Source organism: Poecile atricapillus, chromosome 1 (assembly GCF_030490865.1).
Source record: "Poecile atricapillus isolate bPoeAtr1 chromosome 1, bPoeAtr1.hap1, whole genome shotgun sequence".
NCBI classification, from domain to species: Eukaryota; Metazoa; Chordata; class Aves; order Passeriformes; family Paridae; genus Poecile; species Poecile atricapillus.
Window position 1 is genome coordinate 120,618,080 of NC_081249.1, and position 19,809 is coordinate 120,637,888.

At 42.3% G+C, this 19,809-nt stretch overlaps 1 protein-coding gene across 1 annotated transcript in view; it reads right to left on the reverse strand.

The window, feature by feature from the left end:
* Positions 1-19,809, reverse strand: part of KIAA1549L (KIAA1549 like) — a 125,341-nt gene that overhangs the window by 47,792 nt on the left and 57,740 nt on the right. Inside the window, exons 3-11 of the mRNA XM_058843621.1 lie at positions 19,561-19,707; positions 18,118-18,230; positions 15,997-16,216; positions 14,227-14,360; positions 11,799-11,961; positions 9,021-9,080; positions 7,424-7,575; positions 5,829-6,000; positions 2,518-2,681 (exon numbers count right to left, since the gene is read on the reverse strand). Of these exons, the coding sequence (XP_058699604.1) occupies positions 2,518-2,681; positions 5,829-6,000; positions 7,424-7,575; positions 9,021-9,080; positions 11,799-11,961; positions 14,227-14,360; positions 15,997-16,216; positions 18,118-18,230; positions 19,561-19,707 (1,325 nt within the window). The remainder of the gene's footprint in view (positions 1-2,517; positions 2,682-5,828; positions 6,001-7,423; positions 7,576-9,020; positions 9,081-11,798; positions 11,962-14,226; positions 14,361-15,996; positions 16,217-18,117; positions 18,231-19,560; positions 19,708-19,809) is intronic.

The following is a 19,809-nucleotide window of genomic DNA, read 5'->3' on the forward strand; positions in this document are numbered from 1 at the left end:
GTCTGCCACAGCACAGAAGTCACGCCTTAATTAGCAGGCTCAGGCAGCAGCGCTGCTGCTCTGCTCCATCCCCTGCTCACCTCCCCCTGCCGCACACATTTAATGCTGAACGTGCCATTTCCCTGGCTCTGTGTCCGTGCCTCCTTCTGGGACACTTTGTGCTGGTAATGATCGTGAAAAAGACACTAAAGATGTTAAAATATATATATAAAAAATACATAAAAAAGAGATCCCGCCGCAGGGATGTGGCAGGACCCGCAGCCTCCCTCCTGCAGGATTGCAGCAGCTCTGCTCTGCCCATCCCCTTGGAGCAGGGATTCTGGAGCCCCAGCACAGCAAACAAACGCACCTGAGAGCCCAGCAGGCAGGAATCCCACCACATCCTGCTCCCCTCCCCAGGCAGGCTGCTGGATGTCCACAAGGCATCACAAAATTCCACAGCACATCTCGGATGCACAGGAGCAAAACACTAAAACGGCTGCTTAAACTACAAATCACTCCAGTGTGACTCTGCTTCCAGCAGAGTCAGCATTAATCAGCAGTCTGGGGCACTTTGCTCAGCCGTGAAATACAACAGAGTCATTTTAAATGTGACATGGATATGTGCTCATCCCAAACCACATGAAATGTGGCAATTACAGTTCAAGCAATTACCACTATCCCTAGTACTGGAATTAAAGAAAAAACTAAGATTCTTCTTTTTGAAATTATCTTCTTCCGTTATCTTCTCAAAATATGTTTCTTAGCCTTGTTTTAATTCAAGATGCTGAAATCAGAAATGACCAAGCCAGTCCACTCCCAGTCCCACTGCAGGATTTATCTTCCACAGTCCATATACCAGAGTCAACTCTAGATCTGGCAGAACTTTTCTGATGGAGCCATCATCATGAAACTAAATGGAAAGCAATTTAGCTTTCATTTGGAAATGCATCACTTTTCAGATAATGAATTAAATTCTATTTTATGGAGTCTCAAACCAGAAAGGGGAAACACACTCTGGAAGGGAACCTTCTGCATTCCAGCTGCAAAGAGAACAAAACCTGCAGGGAAATCTCCTGAAAGGACTGTGGTGTGGGTGCTGGGAGCTCAGCAAAACAAAACAAAACCAAAGTGTTCCAGCAATTGCAGACCCAGCTCCCATTTGATGCACTGATGGCTGATGCAAATGTAACCTGACCAAACAGGCTTTAACCTGAGCATGTACCTTACAGCCTGATTAAATCTGATTTCTCTAGATCAGATAGAGTCCAATTTTGTACTTCTTTTTGGAATTAAAACAATGGATTGAAATATGAAAATACTTCCAAGTTTTTCCTGTGCTGTAGCCTCAACCAGCAGTAGGTTGGCTGTTGTTTTGTTTTTTTTTAAATAGGAACTTTCTTCAGCTTTTCAGCATCCCATATTGATGGGTAGTTCAAAATAATGTACAAGTTTTGTCCTATTTTTCTTCTTTAGTTGGGACCCAGTTTATACATTAAAAAATCAAATGGTGCATAGCACTTACAACAGGTCCTAATAAAGCATAATTTGCATTTTAGGGGCTTCAATGGGGCATCACATAACACTGCAGTGATATCAATTCTTGTTTGTGTTTGTGATATCGTGTTTCACTTTTGCAGATCTAATCTTAACACTGGATGGATAATAGTGGATAAAGAGCACATTGGAAGCAAAAGAGAAATGTCTTTTCTGCATCATTTTTGATACAAATGTCTGGTTTCCAACTGGCACCAGCTGCACCCATCTGCAACAAACCTAAGATAAGGAGAAAAGAGCTGTCAAATGCATCCTGCCTCCCTTCAACTCTTCTTCCAATCTACATTTTTCAGCAGAAGCAACAGAGCTGAAATCTCAATAATCCTGCTGTCTGTAGCATTAAGAAACCAAAAAAAATATCCATCTCAATCCCATGCCAGTGGAGAAGAACAAAGCCAGCTAAAAGGGCAAAGGATCAGTCTGAATTACACACAGGCTCCATGGGCTAGAAACTCCTTTCTTTGGGTGGAGCTGATCAAGAGCCATGGAATAGCAGCACTGAGAGGACAGGCTTTTTCACTGTGGAGATGAAACAGTATTCTGTGACATTTTTCTGTCAGAGGATCAAACTGGAAGTGCATTTGATTTGGGAAAAAAAAGAATTCTTGCAATTGATATGGATTAGTAACTGTAAGAAAGATGTAATTGTTTGAACCCAATCAGCAATATACATAAGTAAATTGGAAAGTCCAAAATGCCTAAAAGAAAAATAGCAGTAGGAGAAAAAACAAAATTCAAAGAATGTCTATTCTGGATTAGCAGGAGAGTTTTGCTTAGGGTCAGGTCTGAATTGCTGTCAGACTTCAGACATTCCCACCTGGCAGGAACAGCTCGGGCCAGGGGCTTTGAGGTCCTACAGAAGATGTGCTGATCCAAGCTCTAACAACCCTTCCAATTCCAAACATCCTTCAGCTGCATCTACCCAAGGGTCACAGCCTCAGCAGGCACATGGACTTCTGGCTCTAGAGCTGGCTCACTGACCTTGGCTCTCTGAGGCAGGTTCACCATGGTGTCTGGTTTGAAGTCATTCTTGTTCTTCCTGCACAGCACAGCGGTGATGATGATGATGATGACGGTGACCACGGCGATGGGAGCCAGCACAGCTGCGATGATCCACAGGTTGTTTGGGGGGTTCTTCACCACAGCTGCAGAAAAAGGCAAACCAACATGGGTAAGATTCGCTGGGCAAGGTCCCTGTTGCTTCCAGCCCTCAGTTGCCCCATGTAGAAATTAGTGTAAAAGCACTGTAAGTAATCTAGTTTTCTATGCAAGGGAATACCCTTGTATTACTTTACAAGGGAAAAAAAGGATAAATCAGCAACACTGTTGAATTCACAAATCCCTGGGTTCCCGTCTCTTAGTTTTAAGTTACCTGGTTACATGCAAAAGCCAACATCCACTCCAAAGTCAAGATAGATGCTATATAAGCTATCCCTCCAGTGGTTCATTTACACAATAAACAAACAAAAGGTGCAAGTAATGCATCCTTAACTATTTTTCAAACACAAAGCTTAGAGCAAATCACCTTAGCATGTGTGTTAAAAGAGCACACATGGAGTCCATACATGGTGTCAAAGACTGACTGGCTCAGCAGGAGCAAACTGGCAGAGCTTTTTAAAAAACAACGAAACCAGCTTGAATAGTTATCATCAATATCAATAAGATGCTTCTCTGGTGCTCTAGAAATAATTTATCATAGTTAAGGTCAAAAAGAATTCTTCATTTCTGAAGGAGTGGAAATAATGAGGTTGGAAAGAGCTACTTGCAGATGTATTAAAGATGGCTTAAGGAAAAGGGTACGTTTCAGAAATGCAGTGATGCAAAAACATCCTAGATTCCATTTCATCAGAATAATCTCCCTGAATATGAACCTTCAACTTGTTCACACATAAGAGATCCTCCTGTGACACATTCCCAGCTCTCTCATTTCATTCTGGAAAAACAATCAGACAACCTCCTTATAATGCTGAACTTAACTGCAGTGAAATATTTAGTGGATTTCCCCATGATATTGGTGTTTATTTTGCTGTGGCACTGGTTGCTGGTGTGGGCAGGCAATGGTGAGAACACCAGCACAAAGCAGCCGCTCCCATTTCCTGGGGGACCGGAGCTTTCAAATGTCATTGAGCTTATGAGCTGTCAGAGGCACTCAGCATCTCTCAGGATCAGACTTCAAATGCAAACCAGCTTGTTCTGCAGCAGTCATTAGGAACTCCTCAGTTCTCCAGCTGGAGCCTGTTCTCTTTGTAGATTTGTGACTTTTTGCAAAGCCAGTGAAGTTTGTTGGGTGATGTAGGAACATTAAGCTCAGAGCTGGAGCACAAGGATGCAAAAAGGCCAGGTTGGAAACTTTCAGGGTTCACTTTTCAACAGACTCTCAGAATTCTTAATTATTGACTTTGACATTTAGTTTGGGGATGAAAGGGCTGTGGGGAAGGAAAGTGAATCTGAATTTTTACAAATAACAGACACTTTAATTATAGACTGCTGCTGTGGAAGCAGCAAACAATGGTTGAAAAATGATATTTATTCCTTCTAAGGGAAGCAGAGAAAATGATGATCTTATGGCTAATAGGATAGACATTAAGGAGTCCTAATTTATATCTTTAATTCATTTCCCAGACTCCAATGTGACCTAAAGTCAACCCACATTTCATTTGACTCAGTAAGACTTCAGTGGAATTTGAAACAAGCCTTTCATTCTGTTGTAACTCAGTCTCTGGCTCACAACACAGGAACATCCATATTTTGTGTTATTATTAGTCTGTCTTGTTTAACCCAGCCATGAGCTCCTGAGGGTACATGTCTTTTCTTACAGTATTTTAGGACAGAACTTTTCATTCTGCTAGAACAGAAATTATAATGAGCAAAAATGAAATCCACACAGACTATTTTCTGTGGCAATACAAAGACAGACTGCAAATAACCGTGTCCAAAGGGAAAGAAATTGGGTTTTTTCCCATAATAAGGTATAAAGATGGAATCATCTCCTACATTTCAAATACTTTGCCTTCAGAATCTTTGGTACCTCAGGTCACACTTTCAGTTTCTGTATATTCTCTTTTTATAGTGTTCTATGCATACGTGGCTGGTGTGAAAATCTACAGATGAATAAGGCTGCCCTATCAGACCATGGAAATACAAAGTTAGATGATCAGCAGAAGATTCCATAATTGCCTAAATACCTGCATAAATATAAATCACATCACTGCACAAAGAGCTAGGAAACTGCTGTATCCATATCTTCTTTAGTAAAAAAATACATTAAAGAAATATTCTCATGGAAAACAAAATTACTCGGAATTTAAATGCTGGGATTTATGGAATGGAGATCCTCAGGTTCAGCTGAATTAAAATCAGTAGCAGACCATGATCAAGTCAAGGATCAGATACAGTACAGGGTGCATTCTCTGGGAATTGTATCATATTTCTGTCTTCCTACTCAATCCTGAGTTTATGGATGATATAAAAATTACTTATTACAGTGGTCTCTTCTTTTCCTCTCATTATTTTACGTAATTATTTCAGTTTCACCACTCCTGCAGGCAGATATAAGTGCACCAGGGACACCCATTTTATGTGCTGTTTCACCAGTAAGGAGATCCAGTGCAGAAGTCCACTATATAATTTTGATTCCTTCTAAAGAAATACTTTGGCTCTTTGTACATGAGTTCACTGAGCTGTGAACTGCATGAAAAACCACACCAAGATTCACCACAGGTTTATGACTATGAGCCATGGATATAGGAATAGCTAAAAACAAACCCAAAAATTAAAGAAACCTGTGTCCACAATCACTCAGTAACTGATGAAGGTCTTGAAAGAGAAATTTGAAAACACTTTGCTTTTCAAGAATGGATCATTTTTGGCCACGTTATTCTGAATGATACTACCATATCTTGAATCAGAAAGCCTCCCATATGCACAAGTAGCTCTTTTCAACTTCACTTTTCTTATTTGTGTCTTAACAATATCTTTAACAACCATGTCATTTTCTTGGTGAAAATTATTATTAAAAAAAAACCAATCCCTTTGAGATAGAAAGAATCTACCTCCACACTATTTTGATCAATTCAAAAATAAGGGACACCTTAATAGCCACCACATTTTACTTTTTTTGGCCAAGTTATATGAACAGCAACTTTGCCCCATTAGTCTGTGGTGTCATGGTTTTGCCAGCAGCAGAATTAATTCTGACTTTCCACAGTGAAAACTGTGGAAGTTCAAGCTTCAACTTTCAGCTCATGGAATAAAACAATGATTAAGCATGGAATTTTTGAAAGGACTCTTACGATCAGCTTGAACTTGGATGACGTAGCCCAGGGTCAGGGCCATCCTCTGGGAGTCAACTGTACTCAAAATTTTTGCAGCTGCAGTGCCCAGCAAAGGCTTCCCGTTGTATAAAGTGTAGTATGTCAGTTCAGCTGGTTCCTTGGGTCCTGGAATACGTTGAATTTTTACCATCTTTAAGGGAAAAAAAAAAGAATAAATAAATAAGGAGAGAAAGAGAAATAAACTGTGCTCGCATTATACCACCGCAAAAATTGCCAGGAGCTGTTTGGAGGCAGTGCCCACAGGGAACTCCTTCAAGATCTCCCAAAAGCATAAGCTCCATGCAAATATTCTCATAGGATCAGAGCTTCTGCCCTTCAGAGCCCAGGATCCTAAATCAGTCAGTCAGAGAATTTTTCTTAATTTTTCTTAAAGTTTTTCTCAAAAAAAAACTAAGCATAATCCTAAGGTAAAACCCTACACTAAGAAAAGCATTCAGTAAAGAGGAAAGGACCGAATTTTTGGACATTACAGTCCTTTGTAAAGGGAGAATTCTTATAATCTGTTCTAATACTGAAAACTGTACTTTACTGGCATATTGAAGTTAAAAAACAGCCTCACATTTCCCTTCTATACTCATTATTTTTTTGATATATAACAGGTTGATAAGAAAGGAATCTTGTTTTTCCCATTTTATTCTGTAGAACACTGGCAGAATTTTTCCATTGTACCTCTAACTTTTCTGAGAGTGGAGAAAATGTCAAACATTTCTAATGATGAGAAGAAAAAGCAGTTTTGTGATTCTTCTCCATTATGTTATGGACTAAAATTTTACAAAGGTTCACACTTTTGGCAAGTAAAATGTGTTCCTTCTTTTAAATTCTTTCAGTGGAACAATATAAAGAATTGTGTGGGCAAATGGGAAATATAATAGCTTGGGTTTCTACCTTATAACAAACAACTCTTGAAAAACATAATTTAATTTTTTTTTAAATAACTAATTTTTGAAGACTGAAGAAGAAATCTCTTAATTGCCCATAGCATCAGTTGGCTTAATTGTTGAGAAAACAAAATGATCAGTTCAAAATACTGAATGTAAAATGCTGTAAATAAAAAGAAGATGATTAATAAATTACTCAGGTCTGAAGTCCCTACTTCATAACATGATCTGGGGCCACATGATTTGATGACTAACTGCATAAATAAAGGCTGTTTCTTGCATTTTTTTCCAACAAAAAGAAAAAAAAAATATAAGTTCTAGCTTTGAGTTACCTAGGAAACTTCCATCATGAGGAAAAAACTTGGAGCTCTTCATTATGCTGAATGTGCTAAAATATGTACTTTGTACCAATCCTCATAGCAACCAGAGAGAAAATATTTATGAACACTGATTAACTAATGATGATTTCTGGAGGATGACAGGCATGCCAACACGGCTGGCAGCAGAAAAAGGCACAATTAGCAATGCCAGGCATTCTGCCCTCGCTGCTTTGATATCCACGAGAAACACAGGAAAATTTCAGCCAAGAAATTTAGTTAGACACGTCTTTTACAGGAAATTGAAGCAGGACACATGCAAGCAAAGCACTTTTTTGAACACAGCTCCTTTGAGCACCTGCACGGTGTAGCTGCCCACGGTGGTGGCACGTCTGAACCGCCTTCCCTGCTGGTGGGACATCATGAACAGCGGGGCCAAGCGCTGCTCCATCAGTCTGGCAAAGCTCTGGTTGTTCAGCCCCAGCAAAGCAATATCAACCCCTTGGATGACTGTGGGAAGGGAGAAAAAACACATATCAGCACTTCATGCACGGCCAGGTGAAGCAGCACGGGGTCTGTGGGACAGTTTGGGATGGGAAGAAAAATACCTGGACGTTGTTATTCCCTCTCAGTAATTCCCTGTGGGGATATAACTTCTGTTTCAGTCCCTGCACTGCTCCTCTCAGATAATATCAGTGATTTTTCAGAGAGTAAAAATCTCAAAATATCATTTCTAGGCCTTCAGTTTACCAAAATGGCTCAGGGGAGCATCTACTCTATGATCTTCAATGTAAAAATTAGGTTCAAACCTATTTGAGAGCTGCTGGATTTATGCTTATTGCCAGATGTTCTCATTAACCAGTTTCTATCCTGAGAATCTGAACTCTGAAGTTTGGATTTTGTACAGTCTCAAACAAAATATCCTGTTTGAGAGCACGGAAACCTGAATAAACATTTCTGAAGTATAAATGAATGCAAGATTTAAAAGACACTGGATTCTAAAGTTCAAAAACACTGATAAGATATGCTGATTCAATTGATACATATGTATGGTTTTTACAGTATTATTTCAAAAAAGTGTTCTGGGACCACCAGGATCTTTTTGAAAACAGTTTTCATTGTAACATCAATAATAATCCATCACAGAGAGTGCACAGAGGCAAGAAATGGAGTACCAGGTTCACAGGGTCCATACTGGGAGGAGCTGTACCACTCCCTTCAGAGGATCATAATCTCTGCATAAACTTATGTTTTATTTCAAATTTATGAAAAGGTGGAACTGGTACCAAGTCTATTTCATGTCAGAGCCCTTTGTTCTTGCTCTCCTGAGCATTAAACAATTCCAGGTACAGACACACCAACTAGAAAGGCTCTGGTATCACTCAAAGATGTCTGAGAGAAAGGGTCTCTTTCTTGCCCAGGTGTCATTTCTGAAGTCCAAGTGATTGTGCATGAGAATGTGGCACCTGTGAAACAACTTGATAAAAGAAGTATTTTGAAGCCTAAGAGCTTCAAGTGAAACATTCAAAAAACCCTGGACCCAGATAGTCAGCAAATCATAACAAAGTTCCTTGCTGTAACAGCTTCACCTCTGAATAAATGAATAATTTCACCTTTGTTCCAGAGTTATGTCTATCTGTCTCTTTTGATTTCAGATTTAAATCCATGTCCCAGGGTATTGAAAAAGAACAAAAAAAGTGTCTATTTGTGTGTCAAAACTCTCAGAAAGTGCTATAAACTCTGAGGTGGGTGTTGGTCACTGGAGATGTCACTGCTCAAGATGATCAATCACTTATGCCCCAGAGTGACAACAAGTACATTTGCCCAGCTGAAGGCAGGTTCAGTGGGCAGCCACTTATTTCTGTGTAAAATTGCTGCACTGCTGTGTTCATACGAATGAGCACTAAAAATTATTACCTGGAGTGCCTGGAGGAGGGAAGGACATTAGAAAGTACCTGTTATCACCCAGTAGTCTCTAGTTGATTCCGAGACATCAAGGTTTGGATACTCCAAAGCTTTAAAAATAGAAGATTAAATTATGCCATAATATTCCAACATCCTACACATTATGCATCCCAAAACTGGCTACCCAGACAGCAACAAATAAAATTGAACTATGGCCCAAAAGGAGATCTAGAGCATAATTTTCAGGGTAACAATTTCTCTTCTGTCTGAAAAAGAACACCAAGTATAAACAGAAGAAGCACTGCCATACAAAGTAGAACATATATCTCCTGTTGCCAAAATACTGGCTGGGACAGAGTCTGGGATGAAGCCCAGGAATGCCCAGAACCAAGAAGGATAGGTAAGAGGTGAAACAGGTAAAATTCATCTCTGCTGCTTTCTCCCCTGCAGAAAACCAGATGAGATTCCATGATGATCCTGGATTAATTCTTATATAGCCCAGACCATAGTTTTAGCCTAAAATAATAAGAAAATACAGCAGGATCAGACTCCACGTGGGTTGCAAACGAGACTAACAAAACTGCGAGCACACCTCCGAGCGTGGTGCTCTCTCGCTGGGCACCATTTAAGGCATCCCCACCATATGTGTCTGCATCTGTGAGAAGCTGATATTTGCTGTTGTGATGCCTTTTGTTAGCTCCTCCATCTCCAAAGTGCACTAGGCTGTAAAGCTCAATATGCTGCTAATTCATTACACAGCTCAGGGTTTGTTCGATAGATTAATACCGGGAACTTCATTCAGAAAACATCCGTGCTCTGCACATTGATGGGCTGCTACGGAGTCACCTTGATTTTTACACCCCAAAGTGACTCGGAATAGTAAACATTGCAAAGGTTTGATTGTGCAGCTGCTTTTGAGGAGGATTTCACAGCGTGCCCTGAGCTGTGCATTTCCATGACAGACTGCAAAGGCTCTGGAGGAGCCACTGGAGCCTACTGGGAAATAATGTGCTCAGAGAACAACCTCAATATTTGTTTGATAAACTGAGACAACTACACTTCCACATGAATAAGCATCAAACACTCCTCAAAGAAAACATTTTCCAGACACACTATCAGTCTGAAGCCGTAAACACTGGGCGTGCATTGAGTTCATGAGTTTGCAGTACAGCTGCTGCACTGGGAATAAAACCAAGAGCTCCAAAATGAAATATAAGCCACTAGTTGTTAAAGGAACACTTGCTAAAGACTTTATCAGGTCTGTTCATCATGTGTGGGGATCAGCAGAGATCTGCAGTACCACACGAGACTTGCTGTGTGACAAATGGTTTGCACAGCTCCTGACTACCAAGCACATCCCTGTATTGCCTTTGTGAGAAGCACCACAATCCTCCTCCTGTGCAAAAGGCCTATTTTGGAGGCCAAACACTTGAACTGAGCATAGCCAGCATCAAAACTTCCTCCAGCTTTCTCCTTGTGCTCGTGGATGGCCCCTGAAGACATGTCCTGAGCACAGGGCATCCACCTGCCATGGAAAAGAGCCTGTCTGATGAGGAATGGGGGACATCCCTTCCAGGTCCATGACCACACTCATTATCAACAGCCTCTCTCTCTCTCTCTGCCTCCTCTTGCCTGTGGAAAGACTCTATGAAAACACAAGCCCACCTTGAGATGTGTCTCTTACCCTGTGATGGGAACTCTGATTCGAAAGTTTACCAACACAGTGCAAGAACTTACAGGGCAGTTTCACATATTTATATCCAAATATTGTAATTTGATAGGCAATGCCTCAAGAACAGCATACAAACCTCCTCTCCCAAAGATCTGCACAGACACCTAAATTAGCTGTGATTCCTGACTGCCTCACAGCAAGGAGAAACCACTTATCCCAAAGAAGTCACTAATGAATAATTGTACCATGTCATTTCTCTGCTGTTGGGGCTGTTTGCAAACAAAATGGACTGCCAAAAAGGAAAAAAAAGGCAATTTTTGTTTTCCCCAGTGCTCACTTTCCAGCAGTCTGCTTCTGCACTGATGTACCCAGCATGTCCCTGCCTCTTCTCACAAACACACAACTCCAATCTGCAGCCAGCTTAATTTTACACAGCACATTTACAAAGCAGATTAAACAGAAACCCCCATAATCGAGTGTCTTGTCCCTTTAATCACTTTAAGGAAATTAGCAGGCAGACTCAGAGAGCACACACACCACAGGGGCTGCCCACACCAGCTCTCTGTACCTCAGAGCCTTCACAGCAACTGGAACTCAAGAAAACTGTTGATGCCAAAGTGCTCGCACCACGTGTAAGCTGAGGATGCTGCTCAGCAAATGTAACAACAACTTTCTAAAATAGAAGCACAGATGGAGCTCACCCCACCACCCAAAAACACACTCACAGCCTGATCCCAGCCCAGCAACCACTGGGGCTGATGATTCCATGGAAGCAGAGGGCAATGCTGAAGCTAAAGTTCGTTCAATGATGTGCTAAGCATTCCTAAAATGAAGACTTTGGGGCCTTTTGTGCTTTGCTTTTCACAAAACTAAAATTTTATTTAGTTTGAAACCTGGCACAGGAATTTTTTTTTTTATTAATGACAGATTTTATATGTTTTTCCTTAGTTTTTTTGGCCAGCATTGCTAGAGGCCAAAATAAACAGGGAAAAAAAAAATAATCATCTAATTCCTCCCCCCACCTTTTTTTTTTTTTTTTTTTTTAGCAAAATTCAGTTTAAAAAATAGCCAGAAAATCTACCTATAATCCCTGAGTTTGACAAAAAAGCCAGATTGTGGTGCTGGCTAATCTTGATGCTGGGAAGCACATACTTACACTCAGCAATGGTGAGAGGTGGGTAGGTGAGGTAGAAACCCACCAGCTCAGCTGACAGCTGATTAAGAAGGTTGCTGGAAATAGTGCCATTTAGAGTTGTGCTTTGATTTTTCACTACGTAAAACAGAGTGACAGCTTGGGAGACGTTGGAGGTGTTCAATATCTGAAACAGAGGCAAAAAATAATGTGATGCTGTGGTTCAGCTCATTAAATTATAAAAAAAACACAAAAAAAAAAAACCCAAAAAAAAAACCAAAACACCAAGGCAGAGCAAAGAAACTGGAGAAATGTTAACCTGAAGAAAGGATTACCTACATCTCATTCAATTTTACTTGTGTGATACTTTAATCCCTGCTTGAGCACTTGCAGGGTTCCTGGAGGACAGCAGAAGGCAGATAAGGTGCAGTCAAGACTGAAAATGTTTTCCCCTGGTTTTCCCAGGAAATGTGGGATGAGGGAGAGGATGCTTATCAGAAAAATCATCCAGTGCTTGATTCAGAGAAATTTTCATGTTTATCTTGCTGTCTTTGCTGCCTTCCTACTGCTTGTTTCTAGACCCAGACATTTTCAGTATGAAATTAAGGGATATCATGTTTTTCTGCTCCTAATATTATTTGAATGCCTGCTCTCCTATCCACTCTAGCTCAGTGCCAGTCTCTTCCTGAACCCAAATTTGATTACTACATTTTGAGAACCCAAGTACTGGATGAGATTCTCAAACACCAGGAACAAAATCCACAGGTTTTCTTGGAAAATTTATGCCCAAGGGCAAGAGGGATGGAGTTATTGGTTGGGATAGGTAGGCCCAACAACATTCATAAATGTTTTTTAAATACTCCATTTTTATGGTTTGGATCATCAAGTTAAAAGAAAAATCATTGTGTAAAAAAAAGCATCAGAAGAGTCCAAGGTCAGACCAAAAGTTTGCCTAGCCAATGTCCACTTAGAAATGTCTGGAGCAGACGGTTGGAGAATCAGCACAGGACAAGAGGAATAAATGGCTTTCAACAGTGTGAGATTATCCCATAGCTATGTCAGAGCCATAAATCCTATGCCTGGGTTTAAAAAGGGTTGATGACTTTTTATTCCATGTCTTTGGCCAAATGTTTTTTGTAATTTACGTATTTTTTCCTCCATTTCCATCTGGACACCTTTATCACACAGTATGTGAAAGGATGCTTCTTTTTATCTAAATCTGAGTAGCTCTGTTATGGGAAACTCAAAGTGACAGCTCCTGATTCACTACAGCGCTCATGGCTGGAGAGACACGGCCAATTTCATTTCTCCTTGCGTGGAAGATGCTTCATGCCTTTTACCCACCTTCCCTCCACTCTCCAAGGGCAGCAATGCCTTTTCTGGACTGGCTCTGTATGCTCCAGAACTGTTCCCCAGTTTTCAATGCCCTCATACAATGTTTTGTTGCACAGACTTCGTCTTTTTGCATGATACTGGAATGCCTTCAGAAAAATTTATCATGAAGATCACACCCTTGAGCCTCTTACTTCCCAGCTTATATGTTGCCTCCAGGACCTCCATCCTATCTCTGCTTAAATTGGCAATACCCACAAAAACAGCCACTACCTTCTTCTAGGGCTATTTCCAAAATTGCTTAGGTGCTTTGTGAGATCTGCTACTTCCACCACAAGCAAATTAGGCACCATGAAGTTCCCCTCAATGTCTCAGGTTCAGCTACTGAAAAGCTTGATAATTGCTTTACCTACTGTGGTAGGCCCTCTCTTGCCCTGTGCTTTGCTGCCTCTCTGAACTCCTCCAGTTTGAACAGAAGCTCACATGAAACAGCACCAAAATAACCAAGCAGAGCACTGATGGCAATTTTTTTCCTTCTGAGGAACACAATCCATACATGGTTTTATCATAAATCAAAAACATACCCATAGTATTGCCCAGAGGATCATTTCTTTATTCTTGAAGTATGGCATAGAGCATAAGAGTGTTGGCCCACTCTACATTTGAAGGTATGTAAAAATCAGACACTTTGTGGTGAATTTGTGCTCGTGAATGTGAAACTGAAATGCATACCAAGAGAAAGAAATCTATTCCATTATTTCAGATCTTTAAAACTGTGCCTAGCACCATCTTTTTACCTGAATAGCCTCTCTGAAAGCAACTAATGTGTCAGAATAACATGTTCAATAAAAACAAAAATTTCGAAGACTCTGTTTTTATACTTGGAATTTCATTTATATGATTGAACTGCAAACAGTAAAACTCCAATTCATGAAAAGCAACAGCCTTCTATAAATCAAGTTTTCCTGCAATGCATAAAACATTCTTATTGCAGATGAAAACAGAAACTTCCCTCCACAGTGGCTAGCAAAGGCACTGCGTTGGAATAAAAACATAAACATGGCAAAGAATAACCAGGAGGGTTTGGCAACGGGCACTGGCAAAGCTCCCGACACCGTACCTGAACAGTTAAGTTGTTGCTGGTGTTGAGGACCTTTCTTTCAGCATCCTGAAATGCCCTTTGGAGTCTCTGTTCCATGGTCTGAACAAATTTGCATGACTGAATATTGTCAGTTTGACCCACAAACTGCAGCTCTGGAAAAAGGAAGGCATTAGCATGTGGACAAAGTATTCTCAGTCGCAGCACCAAGAACAAAATTATCAATTTACACATTAAGTGGGTGAAAATAATTCCACTTCAGGAACTGCACTAAATTAGCCTTAATTAAGACAAAATGTAAGAATTAAATTGCATTATTAGAGCTGATACTCTCCACAAACAAATGGAGATTGCTTCTGCAATGATATATATGATGGTAGGGCCTGTTCACTGTGCATACTCTTGCTCAGAGCCAGGAGTAAGCAAAGTCATTCCAAAAGACAAGTTACAATCTTAAATCTTGCAGGTCATTTGGTCCTGAAAAATATTATCAATCATAATAGTGATTCTGTTTTATTTTCACTCTAGGAAAAATGCACTTAACTTTAACTGCCATAAGTATGTGTATACAAACATTATAAGCACACATGCAAGAAATATTTTTTATCATTTAATACATCATTTCAGAGCACTCTGTGCTCACCTAGCTTACAGTGGCCTGCAATGACTCTGCACTGATGCTTGCTGCCACCTCCCCTTAATGCCTTTTTGGAACTACCTAAAAACAGAGGCCAGTCAAAACTAAGGGAATAAAAAGCATTTCTATTTATTGAAGAGCCTTCAGGTACATTTTGGGCAAAGTTCCCCCAGGGGCTGCACCCAAAATGGACAACAGGTCACAGTTTTTCACTCTTTTGTAAGTTTGGTCCATTTGTATATTGGGGGTTAATCTTCCAATTACAGCTTCAGGTAATGAAGTAATTTACCCCAAGTTTGCTCCCTTCAACTCACTTTTGTTTGCATTTCCCAGGGCCTGAGACAGTGAGGTGTCCTGGATTCCCAGGCCTGGAGGGGAATTGTTCTGTCTGACCAAACTGGGAGAACAGCAGCTAACACTCTATATGGAGTTCAGAGGTATACACTAAGGAATTGCAGGATTACAAATATATGCAAAACATAAAAGCTAAAATCCTGAGGCATCACCCTCTCAGCAGTGCCCATGGCCCTGGCAGCAGAGCACAGGGAAGGGCAGGGCTGCCCACAGGAAGGCAACACCTGAACCTGATGCCTTGAGTTTCAGTTTTCCTATTTTCCAGACTCTGCACTGCATTAGTAACTCTGAACTCCACACAAAGTGTTCAAGTTCTCCTCACAGCTCAGGCACACACAACAATCCTTCTCCAGCCCCACAGCCAAGGACACTGTGGCAGCTCCGGGCCCAAAAAGCACAAGCAGCAGGGAATTGAGGAGAGCAATCTGGGAGGATGGGACTGCATCACCTGCAGCTGCAATTGGGCAATGAACCCCAATGTGGAAATGGACCAGAACCTATCAAAGTGTGAAACTCCTGAGCCAGGGCCCATCTTGGGTCCATCTTGAGTGAATCCTCAGCCAGGCTCTTGCACTGCCCAAGCTGCATCCTTTGATACTTAAATATTAAAGATGCTTAAAAAAAGGTTTAAAAAAAGAGCTAAGGTGATCCTTAGCCACTTTATTCCTTTAACACTGCCTAGCCTCTGTTCTAGGTAGCCTCTGTGGCCATCAAACCCAAAGCAGAGCCGTGGCCCAGAGAGTCCCTGGGCACTGTTCCATGAGCTCACGGCCGGGCCGGGCAGGGCAGCCCTCGCTCACCCGTCTTCAGCTGGAAGTGGTAGGCAGGCAGGGGCTGCCAGGGCAGGGCCAGGGCCACCACAGCCTGCAGGTGTGGCACGTGCTGCTTCATGTCTGCCGTGGCGTTGCCGATGCCGTAGGCGAGCAGCTTCTCGGTGACCGCGGCCGGCGTGAAAACCAGCCTGCCCCTCGTCACGTAGTAACCAACCGTGAGGTTACTCGACTGCTCCAGGATTTCCACCTAAAACACACAGGGAAGCACGTGCTTCTGTTATTTTGCTCGCAGCTCGGCCAAAGTTTGATGGGGTTTCTCACCCTGAATGTGCGTCCCTTGCAGGGTTTTTATCCTGTAATCCCCACTGTGGGATTAACATCATAGCAGACACGGTATGAGCAGAAGTGCTCAGAGAGTTTTAGGCTCAGCTCATGCAGCATGGGCTCCAAATTGAAGGAGTGCAGAGCTGCCACCACAGCTGCAAACCTCCAGGTTAGGCTGGGCCTTCATTTGTGCACAGACACTGGGACATTTTACAAATGCATGGAAAAACACAGCTACTGATAGTAAAAGATTTTAAAATCATAGAAAATTTGGGGAGTTAGGAAGAAAGTTAGGCTTGGCAAGCCCTGGGAAAAGTGTTAAAAGTAGGCCCTGGGAAATGTTAGGCCTTGTGCTTGCTAAAATCACGTGAAACTGCACCTGTGGAGTCAGTATATGATAAATGATACAATTGTTAGATGTGATTAGATATAATTATTGTTTAAAGAATCATAAGAAACTATGTTAGGGGTTTGAGGGGGATCATGAGAAATCCATGCTTGGGTAAAATCAATGTATACAAAAGAACAATGTAAGTTTAATAATTAATATGTAAGTTATATAACAATTGACAATAAAATATGTTCAGCTCAAAACCAAGCTGGGTCAGATTTGGGTCTGTGTATCCCTGACATCCAGAGCTCTTTAATAAAACACCTTCGTATAATCATTCTGTGACTGTGTTCCTGAATGCTAACACTACCCCATGCCTGAAGCTCACTGGCTTCCTGCGTGTTTCTGTCATTGCAGCTTTGCAGACAGATTTTTGAAGGACAAAAGTTTCCAATATTTGATTGGGCTGTCTCTTATCTCCTGTTCTGTACTGTCCCAGCTGGCTGAGTCTATCAGTGGACCTATACGAGTGGAAATGCCAAACCACAAGAACAGACTGTGAGTCAAAACGTGAGCTGAGTTTTACCTCAAAATTCTGCATTTTCCAAAACGTTTTACCCCTGGAACTGGTCCTCCTCACTAAGTTTTAGCTGGTTTCCTCTGTTAGAAGAAGGCAGCTCCTCTCAAGTTTTCAAAAAGGTGGGGGATGAAACGTGGCAGCTTTCATAGCTGCTGCCAAGGAACACACAATTCCCAAACCCACTGACATCCTCCACGCTTGCAGCAATAAAGCATGAGGACCAAAGTCAACTTGATGACCTCTGTTTTGAGAAAAATTACTTTTTTCCTTCCCAGAGTTCGGGCTTAACAGCACAAACCCCAGCCTAAGGGCACAGGAAATTGTGTCCCAAGGAAAAGGGCAGCCCTCCCGAGCCTGCTCTCACACACAGCAGTGCAGAGGCTCGTGCAATTTAGCTGCAAGGTGAGATGAACACATCCACCTCCATTTATTTTCAGTGAGACGTGCTTTCTCCCTGCTCAGGCTTCTTGTCCCTGTGAAATTGCACCTGTCAGGTACTGGGTTTTCAAAGCAGGGGGTGGACTGACAGCAGTGACATCCCATTTACCAGCCCTGCTCTTGCCATTGATCCAGGCTGAGCACAGCAGCACTTGGCTGCCCTGAGCAGAAGTCACTCCTGAGCTGCAGGGAGAAAAGGAAACTGCTGTCAGTAGTCATTTCCCAGAGCACACTAAAAAGAAGTTTGCATTTCTCTCTTCTTCATCAAATAAGCCGCTAAAAGCCTTGCAGTATTCCCTATATTTTTAGAGACCAGGGTGGGTGCCACCTCTGCCTGCTCTCTGTAGTCATCTCAGTGCTCCCCTTCAAGAGGCTTCCTGCATCCAGAGACACCACTGGAGCTGCAGCCAGCTGTGGTTCTCTGGTGGGGGAGCTGTTGTGGGGAAATCATGCATGGAAAGCCCAGCACGCTTACCTGAGCGCTGACGTTCTGGTTGAAAGCTTGTCTCAGCACTTGGTTGAGGCCTTTTCTCACACTCTCCCTGAAGGCATTGCTGATCATCATCCTCCTTGTGTTCAGAAACAGAACTGTGGAGCAACAAAAGCCACAGGGTGGTCTGAGACATCACCACGCTCCAGCTTGCTTTCTTTAATTGTTTTACATGGGGCTGGCTGTGCAGGGATCATCAAAGCAGCTTGGATTAGCAGCAGCTCCAAAGACAAGAACTGCAGGGGCTCAACAGCTCCTGAGTTCCCTATTCATCCCATGGCAATAGCCCATTGTTTCCATGCTTCCAGAGCAAGGTCTAACAAATGCAATTTCTTTAGCAGCAACAAGAAGCCTTTGCCATGCTGCCTCTCCAAGGAAGCATGAGGCCACTCGCTGCCTGAGGACAGACTGGCACAGCATCCCCAGGGGACTGAGCCAGAGCTGCACAGGCAAGCTCCACATCTTCATGGCCACAGTTACATAAAAGAAATCTGCTGCTCCACTGTTACAATTATTTTCTGTTTAGGCAGCATTTGTATGCATTCTTTGATAAACCTATCACCCTCTTCTTTTGCTCTTATAGTTTGCAGAAAGAATTTTATAGCTGTGCTTGAGTACCTTCAATCATATACTGTACACAAGCTACTTCTATCTTGAGAAATTGCTGCTGTACTCATCACACTACTGATGGGGATATTTAGCAGCTAACAAACACACATTAGGTCCAAAAGCTGCTTATTTCACTGTAGCCTGTATCATGCAAGGTCACAAACTCTTTTCTGTACCTATTCCTTGCTGAGATCTCCAAGACACACACATCTTCTGGTGCTGTGCTGCCAAAAGGAGTCCATGAGAAGCCTGGGCAAGGTACCTCTCCAGGCCCCTTTAAGAGACAGCTAAGGAGAAGCTGCCCATGAAAAACAGAGCCAGAAGTGGCACTGTTCATATAGAAAACTCAAAATCCTCCCATTTTGAAGTGTGCAACTCTAAATGCTAAACATATTTTAAAGCAGATCTGTAATGATAGAATTAGGTGTCCATATTAGAACAGAATTAGGATTTTGTGCATAAACAGGGCTGAGGACCAAGGCAGGTTACTGCACTGTCCTCTTCAGCGACACAGGCACCAAACCATCCCAGCTCACAGGGCTGTCCCTCCACACAGCTGGTCCTGCAGCCACCCCCTGAACTTCACAGCAGCTGATCTCACCACTTCACTTGCCACACTGGTGTTAAAACCCAAGCCCCAAGTAAAGCCAATGCCGTCTCCATCTATAACAACCCCGCTCGCACCCCTCTGGCTGGTCGGCAGCAGGTTAACCACTACTGCCCCACGCTCTCTGACACTGGGGTGTGCTTCTCACGCCTCAGCAGCTGCCCCTCACGGGCACAGGAGATCCCTTCAGCGAGCCCAGGGGCTGCACATACCTGTTTTCACCATCATGTTGGCAGAGAGCCGGCAATCCAGGGAGGGAGCTGCCGTCATGTTAGCGAAAGCGGCTGCTGCCGTGGTGTCGGGAGGAGCTGGGGTGAGTTCCACTGCAGAAGGGGGAAGCCTAGTTGTTTTCGCTGATGCTGTAATAGATGTCAAAGCTGCTGTCACTGTCAGTGGGTATGGGGTTGGCGTTTTGGTGATGTTTGAGCGCGGGAACTTCTGGGTGTCAGTGACTGTTGTTT